Source organism: Phocoena phocoena, chromosome 4, assembly GCF_963924675.1.
Source record: "Phocoena phocoena chromosome 4, mPhoPho1.1, whole genome shotgun sequence".
In the NCBI taxonomy this organism is placed as follows: Eukaryota; Metazoa; Chordata; class Mammalia; order Artiodactyla; family Phocoenidae; genus Phocoena; species Phocoena phocoena.
Window position 1 is genome coordinate 138,261,570 of NC_089222.1, and position 16,566 is coordinate 138,278,135.

The 16,566-nt window shown below is 42.6% G+C and overlaps 1 protein-coding gene across 1 annotated transcript in view; it reads right to left on the reverse strand.

The window, feature by feature from the left end:
- Window positions 1–16,566, reverse strand: part of HLCS (holocarboxylase synthetase) — a 191,832-nt gene that overhangs the window by 126,972 nt on the left and 48,294 nt on the right. Inside the window, exon 6 of the mRNA XM_065875914.1 lies at window positions 12,074–12,345. Coding sequence (XP_065731986.1) covers window positions 12,074–12,345 — 272 coding nt within the window. The remainder of the gene's footprint in view (window positions 1–12,073; window positions 12,346–16,566) is intronic.

The window sequence follows — 16,566 nt, forward strand, 5'->3', positions numbered from 1 at the left end:
TTTTCCTGTCTCATGGCAGTTTTCCAGGTGCCACAGTAAAAAAGTGAAACTGCCTATAATCTTACAAGGACCTGGAGGGAGTGCTCCAAGAAGATCTCTAAGGACCTTAAACACTTGGGAGGTACTTATGCTTTGCATCAAAAAGAAGAGAAGAGAAGACAAGGCAAGGGAACAGAGGAACAAACAAAACGTGAACTAAGAACTACAGGGGGCATTTTAATTGAGCTTCTAAACAAAAACAAAAACCAATTTCCTGTAAGACAAGCTCTACATACTACATTCACAAGCCTGGTTGGCAACATCCAGGTTTCTTGTATTACCTCCACAAATAACACAGAATGTCAAAAATCAAATTACATTTCATTTTGTTTAAATTCTAAAACAAGGAGGTGCCATAACATATTTTCAGAAGTAGGATGGGCACTAAAGATTACAAATTTAAAACTCCAGGAAAGCAGGGAGAAAGCCACAGCTTGTATAAATCCTCCACCTCAGACCCCCCACCGTCGTTCAAGCAAAGGTGGCCCATACTTCCCTTCCAGGGCAGATTCTACACTCTCTCTATTAATGAGCCAAGCAAGCTTTCAAAGAAACTTCAAAATCTAAAATGTTGGCCAAGACCTCATCCGGGACAACTACATACCTGTCCAACTCCTCCTCTGCCACGCCCACCCCTGTCGCTCCACCCACTGCACCTCCCCAAGCACACCTAAGGCTTTGGTGAAAGAGGGGCATTCATCACAGCTGAGTTCTTCACTCCATGGTGTCATCTGGCTCTTAGATTCTAGGTGTTTGAAATGGAAGCAATCCCGGCAGAGATTTTTCCTCTCAAATACTGCTCATCTCTAATTGGAGACATTTGCATAACCACCTGGATCATCACCCCCCCCCAAGACAAAAGCTGCTTAGTTTAACAAGCGTACGGAACCCACCCAGGTTTCTCTGGGTTCCAGAAGGGAACCACAGTTACTCAGTCACCACAATTATTAGTCTGGAGAAGTCTTGAAATTCTGAATGATGCTGAGTTTTATGAATAATACACATATACTTTGACGTGACACCTAAGAACCAAAGAAACATGGTGTAATCCATTGACTGCGCGGTACTCCTACAGAAAGCGTAAAGAACTTATCTCATGAGAGATAAACTTAAGTCCCCACTGCCTTAAATCCTTTGGGAATGGGGCAGGGTATAAGAAGACCAACCAGTCAGCCTGCCATTAAGATATAACTCCAGATACAGAGAACAAACGAATGGATACCAGGGGGAAGGGGGGGCAGGGGGATGAATTGGGAGATTGGGATTAACATATATACACTAATGATACTATGTATAAAATAGATAACTAATGAGAACCTACTGTATCGCAAAAGGAACTCTACTCAATGCACTGTGGTGACCTAAATGGGAAGGAAATCCAAAAAAGAGGGGATATATGTATCCGTATAGCTAATTCACTTTGTTGTACAGTAGGAACTAACTCAACATTGTAAAGCAACTATACTCCAATAAAAATTAAAGAAATAAAAAATAAAGCATATGCCTATTAAGAAAAATAAAAGATGTAACTCCCCAGTCAGCTGGGCCTGAGTGCTGGTTCTAAGGACTTTGGCCAGTGGTCTTGACACCCATGCCCTAAGGAACCTAGGCTCCCCAGCCCCATTTGCACAGCAGGGTATTTCATTTGAAAGGGGCTTTATTGCTTTGAAAAGAAAATTAAGCCATGGATCTAGTACAACCCTCCCATTTTACAGAGGCCCAGAGAGGTTGAGTGCTCCACCCAATGTCACAAAGCTGGTGCGTCAAAATGACAGAGATAAAGTTACAGCCTAAGTTTCCAGGGTTGTTGACACTGCCACCCTACTGTGTAGTTTCGTTTTTAAGTAAATTCTATATACTCATATTATCCAATTTTAAACTGTGAAAACTACATTAGCATCCAGGTGACCTCTGGAAAAAGGTAGGTGCAGACCTCACCATAATTCCTTCCCCTTCTCTTGTCTCCCCTACCCTTCCCACATCTCAAGGAAATACTTCCCTGCCAGGCGATGACTTCATCCCTTTCCTTCTCACTAATTTGAATACTCTTGTGGCAGAGCCAAACAAAAAATGAAAATGATGAATGACTCCCTGTGCAATGCAGAAAAAATGTGGTGTTTGGGATCTCAACGTGATGGAATACCCCTCATGCAGAAACAGAACATGCTTCTACCCAAAACAAAAAAAGCAAAAACAAGGGTATTTCAGAGCTTCAAGTATGTCTGGCCAAATGGTAGGTGTGCAAAAGATTTTAAAGGAGCAGATGAACGCAAATCAACCCTCACCTCGAAAACAGGTAAGTGTTTTATTTGAAAGAAAAACAGAAGTTTTTCTAAGTAAATCACAAAGCAAAGTCAGGGGAGAAATGGTAATAGGGGAGAGGGATGCTGAATAGGGGCAAAGAGATAGCTGCTTGATTGTCTAACACATTTACAGATTTTTACCAAGATACGTTTTTTAACCCAGAGCTCAGCCTCCATCTTCTCACCACATGTATACCAGTGAACAGGCAGACTTGAATTATCTTGAACACTAAATTCTAATAATATTTAATTTTTTTTCCACATATAAATTAATGTTAATTCATAAACTGAGTTTTTGGGTTTTTTCTGTGTTTAGCAAAGTGTTTAATTTTTAATTGATATATATTTGAGACATAACACTGTAAAATCAAGGTGTACATGTTAATTTGACCATTTATATATTGTAGTATCACTGCCATTGTAGCAATTATTAGCACCTCTATCATGTTACCTAATTATCATTTCTTTTTAGCGATTGGAATAATTAGGTTCTGGTCTCTTGCAAGTCTGATGATTATAATACAATATTGTTGTCTACATCCACTATACTGTGCGTTAGATCTCTACTCCGTGCAAGTCTATATCCTTAAGAAACATCCACTCTATAGCCCCCCACCCCCCAGCTCCTGGTAACCATCACTTTACTCTCTGTTCTTATGAGTTTGGCTTTTTTAGATTCCACATATAAGTGATATCATACAGTACTTGTCTTCCTCTGTCTGACTGACCTCACTTAGCATAATGTCCTCAAGGTCTAGCCATATTGTCATCTAACCAAGTTTTTAAAATGCTGTTTTCTTGTCATACATCTCTTGCTGCGTTAGAACCTTGGGACATATTCTCAGTCTTCATTTTTGCTATTTCCAAACAGGTGGCCATCAGCAGTCTCCACATGGGAAAAGCGCCCATCTTAGTCGGTAGGCAAAGGGGAGATTAAACCAGCAGTGGGTGGACTGACCACCCACCCAGTCCATGTCAGAAGCTGTTCGACAGGCTTTACACTTCACTATTCCCTTTGACCCCCACGACATGAGTGACACCCCTGAATGGGCATCACTACAGTTTATACATTTTAAGATAAGAAGTCATGAAATTCATCCAGGCCAGTAGCCAAGGCCTGTGCTGCTGTCAGCAGCCCATGCTGGCCTGCCCAGTGTAAGGCATATTTCTAAGAAGCTCACTCTGGGTACCCCAACGTCATTTAAATGGCCCTGTGGCTAAGAAATAACTCCTTTGCACTCTACAACTGCAGCAGAAAACACCCCACCCATCAGAAGACTCAACTCCCTTCTAAACTATAGTTAATAGTCTTGGCTTTCTCCCTAAGATAAATCTAGACTGAGGAAAAGAAACTTGCCTGTCACCGTCTTTACTGACTGCCTTTTCTAGCCACAGACTTTGCTTTACCTTGCATTACCTTTTGTGGTCTTTTATTACTGTTTAACTATAACAGAGACATTTAGACTATATCAAATATAAAATCAAGCACTCCTACAGAGTAATAAATATCAGAGATGTTTAAGGAAATTCAAGAGAATGAAACAATATCAAATCCATGCATTCTGACTGACACAAAAGGTTTAGGGCTCTCGAGGAAGATATGGGTAATGCACAAGGCATACCCATGGGACTGATAATTACATTCAAATTGCTGAAGTTTTGGCTCTTTTGAGCTGACACTTGTTACCTATGAAAATGATAAAGTATTAAGATCTAAATAAAAAGTTTGGTTAAAAAAAGAGAGAGAGAGAGAACTGGCTGCACATATTTTAAGGGAAACACAGAGACAGTCAACTATGTTTTCTCATCTTTCAAGAAAAGCTGGACTCAAACAAAACATTTTTCCCAAAACAATAACCAGTGATGAGCCATTGTGCTTCTAGTATGATGAGAAAAAATTGTCAAAATCTTCAACAAAAGCTCAACCCCAAGAAAACGCACAGCACGCTCTGGAGCCAAGTTGACACTGATTTGTTTCACGGGTGCTCACAGCACCGCCACGGGAGCAATGCATTGGTCAAAAAAGGTCAAAAAGAAAAAAAGAATCGTACCTAAAGCTTAAATAATAAAGAGAGATCAATAAATATGAGCTACGCGCTAAGAGCTTTGCAGATGTATTTCAGTACAGCCTCACCCTATCCTGGAGTGGAATGCAGGCTTCTGGAGGGAAGGTCCCACATCTACTGTATCCCCACTGGGTGCCAGGGCCTAGTGCAGAGTCCTGCACATAGCTGGTGCTGAAGAGAAATTAGCAGAGTGACTGAACTTGGAAAGGAAAGAAAATTAAAAAGCTGAGACTATTACCAGCTACTTCATACAGATAAGGAAATGGAAGTTTGAAAGGTTACTGATTTGCCCAAGGTTATTCATGCAGTAAAAGGTGGAACTGGGATTCCAATCCAGGGCAGCAATACTCCATCCTAAGCTCTAAGCCCCTAGGTCAAACCAAGATACTTCATCCTCAGTCATGTGAAATGAGTGAATGTGGGGAACTACGCAGTTTCTACAAATACCTCCCACAATGGATACCCTACCATAGGATCTATTTTTTACCTAAAAGTCTGGTATACCCTTGAAAGATTAAGACAGTCACCCACCACTGAGAACGTGCAAAAGACTGTGCTGGGAGTTTGGAGAACGGTTCCAGGGGAAGGGCTTCCACCGTGTTCCGGACCACAGGAGAACCAGAACGATGGCTGGGTGGCTTGTCCAAGTGCCCCTGAAGGGTTTCATCACTCGCACGGCATCAGCTTGATGGTCACATTCAGTCTCACTCTTCCGTACCGTAAAACTTGGGACCTTTCAGGTTGTTAAACGTTGTTCAACATTGAGAGAAAGACAGAAAGAAGGTCCAATTCTAATGAAGATGCTACCTTAATAGAACACACTGTTAACCATCACAAAACGGCAAGCATCATAATGGTTGCCTTACTTAAAAAAAATTAGTTACAAAAATGTAAAAATAAACATCCTAGAACACTAAAAAGTAATATGGAGACATTTCAGGAAAATAATAGGCCATTTTATAATTCAATTCCAGGAGTTTGGCATGTGAAAGGTTAACTTACTCAGGTGTTGAATGGAGACCAAAAAAAAGCCTTTGATAGAGAACTGGCCAGAATAACTCTTTAGTCATGACCACTAAAGTCAAAGGCTGGAGTTATATTCTAAACCTTAATTTAGAAGTAAACATTAAAATGAAGGTTTCTTTAAAATTCTCCAATAATTTTCACTTTAACAGTACCAAATTGGCCTATAAAAAGCTCACACTAATTATTCCAAAGCAATCAACTTCTTAAAAACCCTTTATTTCACAATTAGGCTAACATCCCATTAATCTGGGACACTTAGCAATGTATTTATTCTTTGCTCATTACCTATGTGCACATTAAGAGTGCACCAATAACACAATACAGGCATTAATATGTAAAACATCAACAAAAGCCATCTGGAAAGCTAATGAATAATCAAGGGATTTCAAATTAAACTACAGAATTTTCCCTTAGAATCTCTAGGACAACACTGTCAAGTTCAATCTACTCACTCCGCCTCCAGAATCAATTTTTCAAACCTTATGACAGGTCTAATCGCTTCCACCTGTGTCTCCAGCTTGACTCTTGACTGGCATGCTACCAGCCAGGGTGGAAATGTAGACAAAGACCCCTATTAGGATCCGGCTGTTTCTCTACTGTGAGGTCACTCAGCCATTAAATTAGTTCCAGTCCAATTTCTGTCCTCTCAGGCCTCAGCTTCTGGGGAGGAGGGTATGCAGTAGAGCGAGTTAGGGGAGCAGAATCAGAAGGGAAGAAAGGCAGAAAGAGATGTTTGGGACTGACTAGACACGTATGCGTAGAGGTGAAAACCTGGGACTGGCCCCAAATTGTGAAACAAAAATACCGTCTCTCTTAAGTGACGCTGGCTATTCTCCCCAGTGCAATTTCCCCCAAATATATTTTTAATGACTTTATGGGATTGCTTTCCATTTCTTTCCCTTTGCTTGTAGAAAGTCAACTGTTTCCAAAGCAAGTTTTCCTCAACTAACATGAAGCTAGTTCACAAAACCATTTCAGCCCTCTAAAGGCACTGGAGGCTACTGAGAGCCAGAAAGGCTTGGCGGGGTATAGGATTCTGACTCCAGGATCATTTGATCAAAGGGCCTGGGGTGTGTCCAGCGCCCAGGTCTCACAGCTAAGAAAAGCAAGGCCCAGGAGGGTGAGACTGTCAAGGTTACATAGATAGTTGGTGATAAAGTCTTAAGTTCCAGCATTTCCCTACCAGACTGTGAGCTTTAGGCATTAGGGACAATGCCTGACACAGTAACTGCTCCAAAAACTCCACTGATCAGTCTGCTTCCCTCCCAGCAACGTGCTCTCTGCTGTGCCTACTTCTCTCTTTCTGCCCAACTACCAGGCTCAGACCAAGGGTGCAGAGACCTGTATGAACTCACCGTGCACTGGGATCTGCATCTTCCAGCGCACGGTGAGGCAAGGACAGTACACTCCCCATCATTCTCTCTCCAGTGCCTGGCGCACGGCAGGCACTCCGTAAATGCTTACTCCATGTCTGATGAAGGCAAACTTAAGCCTGAAAAATCAAAGGACTTAAAACAACGGTTAGAAGATAAACTTCCGTAATAAAGGAATCTAAGTTACTCTTTACAAATAAAAAGTAGCCCATCCGTGGCCAGTTTAGTCGGGATGTACAAGTACGCAAAGGGAATCAGTATAAACAAGTTTGTGTTCATCTGGCTCACCACACACTGTGGCTTCACACATAAGTTGCTTCGATACCCGACAGAGGCTTGGTGCAAGTCGTCAAAAGAGACACTATTGGGCTTCCCTGGTGGCGCAGTGGTTGAGAGTCCGCCTGCCGATGCAGGGGACAAGGGTTCGTGCCCCGGTCCGGGAAGATCCCACATGCCGCGGAGCGGCTGGGCCCGCCAGCCATGGCCGCTGAGCCTGCACGTCCGGAGCCTGTGCTCCGCAACGGGAGAGGACACAACAGTGAGAGGCCCGCGTACCGAAAAAGAAAAAAGATACTATCAGTCAAATAAAAGACGATTCCACAACTGTCACAATGACTCAGTTACCCTAAACCCAGTGCTCCAAGGTCTAGCTTTCCCCCTTCCCGCCTTCCCCACAGATGAGGGCCAGTCATCACTCATCAGGAGATTGAACAAGATGTGCAGCACTCCTGACCAAACCAGGGCAGGGGGGCACCTGGAGGTGCTTGTCCAGGAGTGACGAGGGATGAGCAGTGGCCCATCCACACCCCCTTGTCTGGAAGGCCCCACCAACAACAGCTCACAGTTTCAAATGGCTTCCTGGGTCTGTAGCTATAGGACTGACCATGGAACACAGTAAAGTTCACTGGTCCAGACAGTGTACTAAACCCATACCCCTGGGTCTCTACCAGCCAGCTGAGCTAACTGGTCAGAGGGAAACCTACCAGGAAATAACACAGGAGGAAAAAAAAGAAAGACCGCCTAAGTCAATCAAAACCAGCATTTCATCCAAAAGGTGTTACCCTGACAACAGAGTAGAAAATGCATTTCATGGTCAGAAATATGTGTCAGAAAAAAGGACTGGGATGCGGGATACAGGGTAAAATTACCTCTTCCAACCAGACTTGGTTGGGTGGCACAGCCAAGTCAGACTATCGAGGAAACATCACTCATTCACATGGTTTTCGCTCTTTATTTTTGGAGGGGGAGTCCACAGTACCTTGACGTAATCGGCAAGCAACTCCCGTACTTCCCTCCGCCACTCCTCCCCACCAGAGCTCTTTCCCCTCCACAGAACCACTAACATAGCTTTAAAATTCACAGGGTGGGGCAGGAGGTGATGGTAGTGGTGGTTCATGGCTTCAAGACCAGCGCGCTCCCTTATCCAGAGATCAAATGAAAGCTTTCAATGTCACCTCAGTGCCACAGTAGTTTAAGCTGGGTTTGTGGTCAAAGAAGAAAATATATCCTCCAATAATTTGTTAAAAGAAAAATTTCCAAATCCTCCTGGATTTATAATAACACAAGCAAAATACCTGTAATGGCACTGAACAAGCAGTGAAATAAAACCAGAGTTACCTGTCAAATAATTATTTCCACCTATGATTTTAAATTTTGCAAGCATTGGGGCCATCATAATGTATGTGCTACCTAAAGGCCTCCTGCTATTTTTTTAGGAGTCCAACACACAGAAAGTACATGCTTGTTTCAAAGACTTCTAAGCGCCCTCTACTACCTACCTCCTCTCCTCCTTGGTAACAGAACCCTAATATCCAGTGGATTCATGGGTGCCAAGTATAAAGACCACAGTTATTTCTTAGCCTTCTTTGTAGGTTAATACGGTCATGTAACTAGGTTCTAGCCCTGGGATATAAACAAAAATATCATGAGCAACTTCTGAAAGAGTCCATAAAGAATGGGGGTGGGTTTCCCTGGTGGCAAAGTGGTTAAGAATCTGCCTGCCAATGCAGGTGACACGGGTTCGAGCCCTGGTCCGGGAAGATCCCACATGCGGCGGAGCAACTAAGCCCGTGCGCCACAACTACTGAGCCTGTGCTCTAGAGCCCACGAACCACAACTACTGAGCCTGCATGCCACAACTACTGAAGCCCGTGCCTAGAGCCCGTGCTCCACAACAAGAGAAGCCACTGCAGTGAGAAGCCAGCGCTCCACAACGAAGAGTAGCCTGTGCTGGCCACAACTAGAGAAAGCCTGTGTGCAGCAACGAAGACCCAACGTGGCCAAACATAAATAAAAAATAAATCTTTAAAAAATATTAAAAAAAAAAAGAATGGGGGCACACGCTACTATCCCCTCTCCTTCTGCTTACCGGCTACAATGAGAGGGAATATAAATGAGTGGGTCGCCTCTTGGACCACTTGCTGAGGGTGACAGAGCAACTCAACTGGGTCCTGGACACTGTGAGCCACACTCGGCCCTAGGCTGTCCATCTCAGTCCATCTCATATACAGTAAAAAACTTCAATCCTATTTAAGCCACTTTAATTTGGGGGATCACTGTCTCACACAGCTGAACCTAACCCCAACTGACCTAGAAATTGGTACCTGAATGGGATGTGCTAGGGCTTAGATCTTGTGCTCATCATAAGAAACAGGCCTAAAAATGCAGAGGGGATCTGGGCGGGGGCAGCTGGCAAGGACATGGGTCTCACAGGTTCACCGCTAATGCAGCAGCAAAGCATTCAATCGAGGCCTGGCCTTCGGTAGCTTGGGAGGTAGACCACACGTCTGTTAGAAGCTGTATCATTATAGAGAAAAGCTCTGAAAACAAAATGTCAGTGTTTATCAGAAATAGGAACAATTCCACATACGATAAATTCTGTTACCTAGCATTCTACACACTGGTGTGATGTATGAAATTAGTCGATACATATAAAGTACATAAAAGCAGTGTATGGAATATAAAAGCTTTCAATACCTATTAGCTACTATTATTGTTGTTATAACTACAACAATATACTGTTTCCATAAGAGTAGCTCATTTATAGGATCAAATATAATGTTAGCTGTAGAAATGTCTTCACTCTTCCTCTTAGAAAATGATAATCAATATGTTTCATTTACCTATCTCCTGACCCCTTTGTGGATAATTCTGGGAGCTTTTTGACACCAAGGTGACCTCTTCAAGTTCCTTGTAAAAAAGGCTACAGCCGCCCAGGAACCTCTCCCCAGCCTCGCTGACTCAGTAGGCTGCAGTGAGTACCTTTCTCTTAGTGTTAGGAAGGAACCCACGTGTGCGATGGAAGAGGACATCTATGCTAAGTCATGGTGAAAGGCGCCTGCTTATTCGCCGTCTGCTCTGTGCGAAGCAGAGCTTCATCAGTAATCATCAAAGCCATTTTACCACCCACGCTCTGGAGACTAGACAAGAAAAGAAACAAAGATTCCTATATGCTCTTTGGAAAAGCTGAAATGTTTCTCTTTTGTAAAAATAACAAGCTTTAACCCTACAGAAGTTTCCCAACTCCACTATTGTCGAGCTCAAGCACACTTTTACAGACCCAAGTTGCTTAAGGTGGAATTTTTATTTTTCAAAAAAAGTTCAATATCAAAACCGAACTTACAGATATTCAAGCGTAACAAAACTGTTATTTACACGGCATTTCTTTTCCATCCCACAACACAGCCTCACCAGGGTATAAGGAAACCCAACCATACGATTACACAGGAGCCTCGGTCTACCCACCCTAGCAAGGCACTCACAGCCCTCTTGGTAATATACTGCCCAAACTCAATAGCGATAATCTCAAAGTTTCAAGATTTCCCCAACACAAAATATTCTTCACTGTTGTCCACAAAAACAGCCAAAATGGTCTGGAAGCGCCAACGCTTTTCCATCTGAATTTCACCTCCCAAAATCTCTTGTTAAATATTGTGTCTCATTTTTTATTTGGAAAATATGATTATAATGGGTCACCTTTTCGATATAGTTCACTGCAGTAACAAAAGATTATCACAGAATTTGTACAAGTGAGTAATGACTGCTCCATACAAATACAGGTGTTTTCTTCTCTACAGGGATTCAAGGGATTGGCAGGGGGAGGGGAGTAGAGGCAGGAGAGGATGGGAACACTGGAAAAAAAAAAAAGTACCTATGACAACACGAAACAACTCGGGTAACAAGAACTGTTCATTACCATTGCTCACATTCCCCTTCTTACTTCACCTCCTCACTCTGCTAATTCCCCCATAATACTAATGTTTTTCCTACATCCTATACGTACACTAAAATTGCCATTTCCATGACTGTGAGTATGACAGTCATGAAATCCTAAAATGATCTCATCAGTTTATATCAACATACTAGCAAATCCAGAAATTATTGTTAAGAAGAAAAGCCAAAATACTTCCACACGTTCCATATGTTGAACTATGTATCTGTCTAATTGTGCAGTCCCGCAGGTGAAAGTGTCTAGAAACTAAATGGGGGGCTGGGGGGGTGGAGTCTTACATTCCTTAAATATTAGTCCCATGTTGAAGGAAGATGCTTTTCTTATTCACTCCCTCTATAACTGTCCTTTTTAAACTATCTATCTCAACATAAGAGTATTACCTAATACTGACTAATTTGGAGTTTAAAAATTCCTTTCATCTGTTTTCCATTTTTAAACCTTTAATCAAAGTCCATGAAACAGAAGGAATAAAAAGGAAAAGTTGCAATAAGAGTAAATTTTGAACATCCAAATGGGATTACAGAGTGCTTTAAAAATGCATTGGATAGGAACATACCAAAACAGGTTTTCAAAGTACAAAGCTCTAATTTATTTAATTTAACACAGCTTACGTGTCATTCAAATTTGCTATCCTAATGCTCCTGCAAAACATCTTAAACTGGTTATAACATCTTAACACTGATTATAACAACACAAATGTAAAGCGGTAACATGAACACCCGTGCCACCTGCTAAACATCTTTTTTCCTAATGTTCTTCTTTCCAAAGACATTCTGAAAGGCCAGATTAAAGGAAGAGAGTCACAAGGCACAAAAATCCCCCATTCTTTAAAACACAAATCTTTGACCAAAGAACTTTAATTTCTTTTCCTACATTTTAACTCCTCTAGGACAGGGTACTCCCATCTTGCTAGCGCTTTATTAAGAGTTATCGTTCTAAATCTCTATCCCTCTCACCCAGCACTGGTTAGAGAGAACGATCTACATAACTGGATTCCTCCAAGCAGGTAGAGAAGCCAGCCTGGCCAGAACTTACCCGTCCAGAAGACTCATTGTGGTGGTTGTCACTTCAGCAAACAGAATTACTTTTCCAAGTTTCTTTGTCTGCAAATTTTGTTGGTAGATCTCAAAGTTAAAATTTTCCGAGGAGAAGGTCTCTATGTCAGTCACCACAGGTATAGCAGATGGGGTGATTTCTATTTCAGACGTGTAGGATGAAACGAATTTAAGGGAGAGCTTGCTAGATTTTATTACTCCTTCAGCATCCACATGTTTCCCCAGCCACTGCATAAGAGGATCCCGGATTTCCTGTGTCATAAAGAAAGAAATGGAAAGGTCATAATTTGGCATTATGTTAGACGATGGTAGCTTTTCCTTAAAATGTCATTTTGGTAATATAAGAACGTCCTAATTCATGACCAATAAAAGCTAGATTAACATAGTCTGAACATATAAACTATGATACAATAGACAATAAGTAACTAAATATACCTATATTATAAAAATAAACTATTCAGAAACCAAGATCCAGGGAAATAAGTACATTTCTATCCTACACTAACTATATCCTAAATTCTCAAAAGTCCTCTCTAGTTCTAGAGTTCATTAGTGATTCTCTAGTCCTCTATGAATTTTACAGAAAATTTATAACTTTATATTTCCACCCTCAAGGAAATTCATTATCTCATCTGGGGAAATAAAAACCTAGGTGAAAAGTCACAGAAGACAAAGTACTAAGATACTAGAGAATTCGCTCTCAGCCTCTGCAGGACCTCCACCTCTCCTCTCATAGACAAGTTGACCATCACCAGCCACTGACGGGTTACCAACAGTGAAAGTAACGGGGTACCCAAAGAGGCTTTTCTCTTTGCCTCCCCAAGGAGGGGAGGGCAGAACTACAGGAGATATTATCTAACCTAGTACAGAGCTCTCTACCCACCCTCCCAAGAGGCTGCAACTTCCTCTTGCACCCTGAAAGCCCCAGGGGCCTCCTCCTGGGGTGGAGCATCAGGGGGTTGGGGGGAGTCAGCATCCTGAGAGGCCAGCGCAAAACATACTAAAATCTGTCAGTCACAGTAAATGCTGATCTGGACTCCTGGGCTACCTTCATGCAAATGCCAGGCACTTCCAAAGAGGAGATGAGTCCTTCTGTTAATATCAGGGGGTCTGTCCCAAAGCTCCACGTGCCTAAGAGAAGCAGCTTCAAAGATGAAATGTCATTTAACTAAATTCTATTAATGAAGCTTTAAAACTCACTTCCAATTTGCAGAAAATACACAGGTTAGAGGAACAAGTTAAATGGCTTCAAAGGAAGTGATCAGAAGAAACCCAGAGGGTGAGACATATTACAGCACAAGAATCTTCAAGTGTGTGTGTGTGTGTGTGCACGAACACACAAGCACGTGCTGGCGCAGAGCGTCCAGGCAGTCCTGGGAGTGCACTTCTGCAGGCGGCAAGAAGGCAGAAGAGGGTGACAGGGCAGTAGAAAGAGGACTGAGAAGTAACCAACAGCCTGTCTGGGGAGGGAGAGAAACTGTAGACCCCGAGGACAAAACACTGCCAAGGAATTTCCTCTCAAGGAAAAAGAAGAATGGGACACTGGCTACAGGGAGGAATGAAGTCAAAACAGGTTTTGTTTGGTTATTAAACAAGAGAAATAACAGCATGATTTTTTTTTTTTTTAATGACAGTGTGAGTGGTCCTATGGAGAAAAGAAACAGGTAAACAGGTAAGGGGTGGGGCCTAATGATCAAGCTGAGAGGTCGGCCTTGAAAGCAGAGCTCTTTATCCATTGGGATGGGCAGGATTCACATCACCTCTGGGGACATCAGCCCAGCTTGCCCACTGGATCGCAGCCCTCCCTCACCCCTTGCTGGCTACACAGCCAGCCCTGGGAATTGATCTACACTGCCACCACCCTGCTCCAAGCCACCCACAGTTGGGAGTCCTGGCGCTGGGTGCTGGTGATATCATCTTCTGATTCCTTCTATCTTCTCTATAAATAGGAAGAAAGAGGCTCAGCCAAGAGTGAAAAGGAGGAAGGAGGTGCTGGAGGTTTGAGAAAGGAGAGTGAGAACATGAAGGAAGCAGGGAAAACCGTATGCGCAAGCAGAAGCATTCGAGGTTCATCTAAGGTTAGTGCTTCTGAATTCAGAGTGAGCAGTCGGCATGATTTTCTGCTTTTCTGCAGCCACGCACAGCTACGTGCTATATGAGACAGGCACAGGGGTGATCCTGCTTGAACGAGCACCAGAAAAGTCATTGGAAGAGGTCAAGCTGAAGTGAGCCACCAGGAGTTACAGCACTAACTTTCCATCCTTGCACAAAGAACCAAGAAAAATTTTAAATGGAAACCCTGTTCACCATTAATTCTTTAATATACACTCTACTGGAGTAAGAATAAAAATGCATAAATTATAAAAGTAACCCCCTATTATGTGCTGAATGTTTGTATCCCCAAAATTCATATGTTGAAATTCTAATTAATCCCCAAGGCGATGATATTTGGAGGTGGGGCCTTTGGGTATGATTAAGTCATGAGGGTGGAGCCCTCATGAATGGGATAGTACCTTTAAAAAACCAACCCCAGGGGGCTTCCCTGGTGGCGCAGTGGTTGAGAGTCCGCCTGCCGATGCAGGGGACACGGGTTTGTGCCCCGGTCCGGGAGGATCCCACATGCCGCGGAGCGGCTGGGCCCGTGAGCCATGGCCGCTGAGCCTGCGCGTCCGGAGCCTGTGCTCCGCAACGGGAGAGGCCACAACAGTGAGAAGCCCGCGTACCGCAAAAAAAATAAATAAATAAAAATAAAATAAAATAAAAACCAATCCCAGGACTTCCCTGGTGGCGCAGTGGTTAAGAATCCGCCTGCCAATGCAGGGGACACACGTTCAAGCCCCGGCCCGGGAAGATCCCACATGCCGCAGGACAACTAAACCCGTGGGCCACAACTACTGAGCCTGCGCTCTGTAGCCCGCGAGCCACAACTACTGAAGCCCGTGCACCTAGAGCCCGTGCTCCACAACAAGAGAAGCGACTGCAATGAGAAGCCCACACGCCGCAACGAAGAGTAGCCCCCGCTCACCGAAACTAGAGAAAGCCTGCATGCAGCAACAAAGACCCAACACAGCCATAAATAAATAAATTTATTTTTTTGAAAAAAAGGCAATCCCAGAGAGATCCTTCACCCTCTCCACCAAGTGAGGACATAGCAAAAAGATGTTTGCCTGCAACCTGGGAGAGGGCCCTCACCAGAACAACCATGCTGGCGCACTGATCTCAGACCTCCAGCCACCAAAAGTATGAAAAATAAGTGTCTGTTGTTTATAAGCTGCCCAGTCTATGCTATCCTGTTTTAGCAGCCTGTATTGACTAAGACACCCCCAAACCTCAAACCTGGCCATTAGTTATAACCAACTCTGCTCCTTAAACTTTAGTCAATGCCCTTAAAGTATAAAGCGAACAAATCCAAATTTCCTTCATCACATTCCCCAGAACAGCTGGATTTCACAAGGGCACTGCACAGGCTAAAGATACATCAGTGAATAGGTTAAATCATAAAAAAAGAGAGGGAAATAATCTGAACAATAAACACTTCTTAACTAACTTCAGTTTTCATTAACTCATTAACTGTTTCATTAAGAGTTTTCATTAACTCATTAACTGTTTCATTAACAGTTTTCACTAACATTAAAGCAAGAGTTAAACAGTTATTCAGCAGGCGTAGGCAATGCGAATCCCCCATTCAAAGTCTATGAAAATCAAGATAAAACCAAAAAGAAACAGCTAGCACCAGGTAGACCTTTCAGACAGGAATAAAGCAGGGAATTTCCTATGGAGCAAATTATCCAACTGGCCATCTATATATCATTCAACTAATAAATTGTTTGTTTTTGAAAGCAACACTTAGAGATGCACAAATATGCAAAATAAATTAAAATTGATGTAAGCAAGGTATATGAGAGTTTTTTTTTTTAATACTTCTTTCATATAATCTTTCAGGACTTAATCAGAGCCAAGTAAGTTATTCAGAAAAAAGAGAATCTAAAAAGATATAAAACAAGGCATGGAACTTATTAAGAAATATAACTGTATACCACCTATAATTCTCCTAAATATTTGTATTCACAATAGTCAAATGCAACCGTAAGCCGTCAAGTAAAACCGAGTACACATGGGTCACCCATCCCCGTTATCCCTAGACAGGAGAATAAAACTCTGGTCACAAGAAGTATCAAAATTACTACCTGTTTGATGCAAATCTGCCTGGTATGTCCTCTCAAATGGACTTATGTTACAATGATGACTTCAGAGCTACAGAATTAGCTGCTATCATAAAAGTAAAAGAAATTAATTCATGATTCTTGGTTTAACTCTACCAATGACCACTAAGACGGTGTAGAAATGCTAGTGAAGAAAGAAGTTTGGAGCATATATATCAAGGTAAATGGGTTGGCATAAGTAGTATTACCAACCCCTTACTCTCAAGTCTACCTAACTCTATAAACACAACTATCGGAGCATGCAAAAATG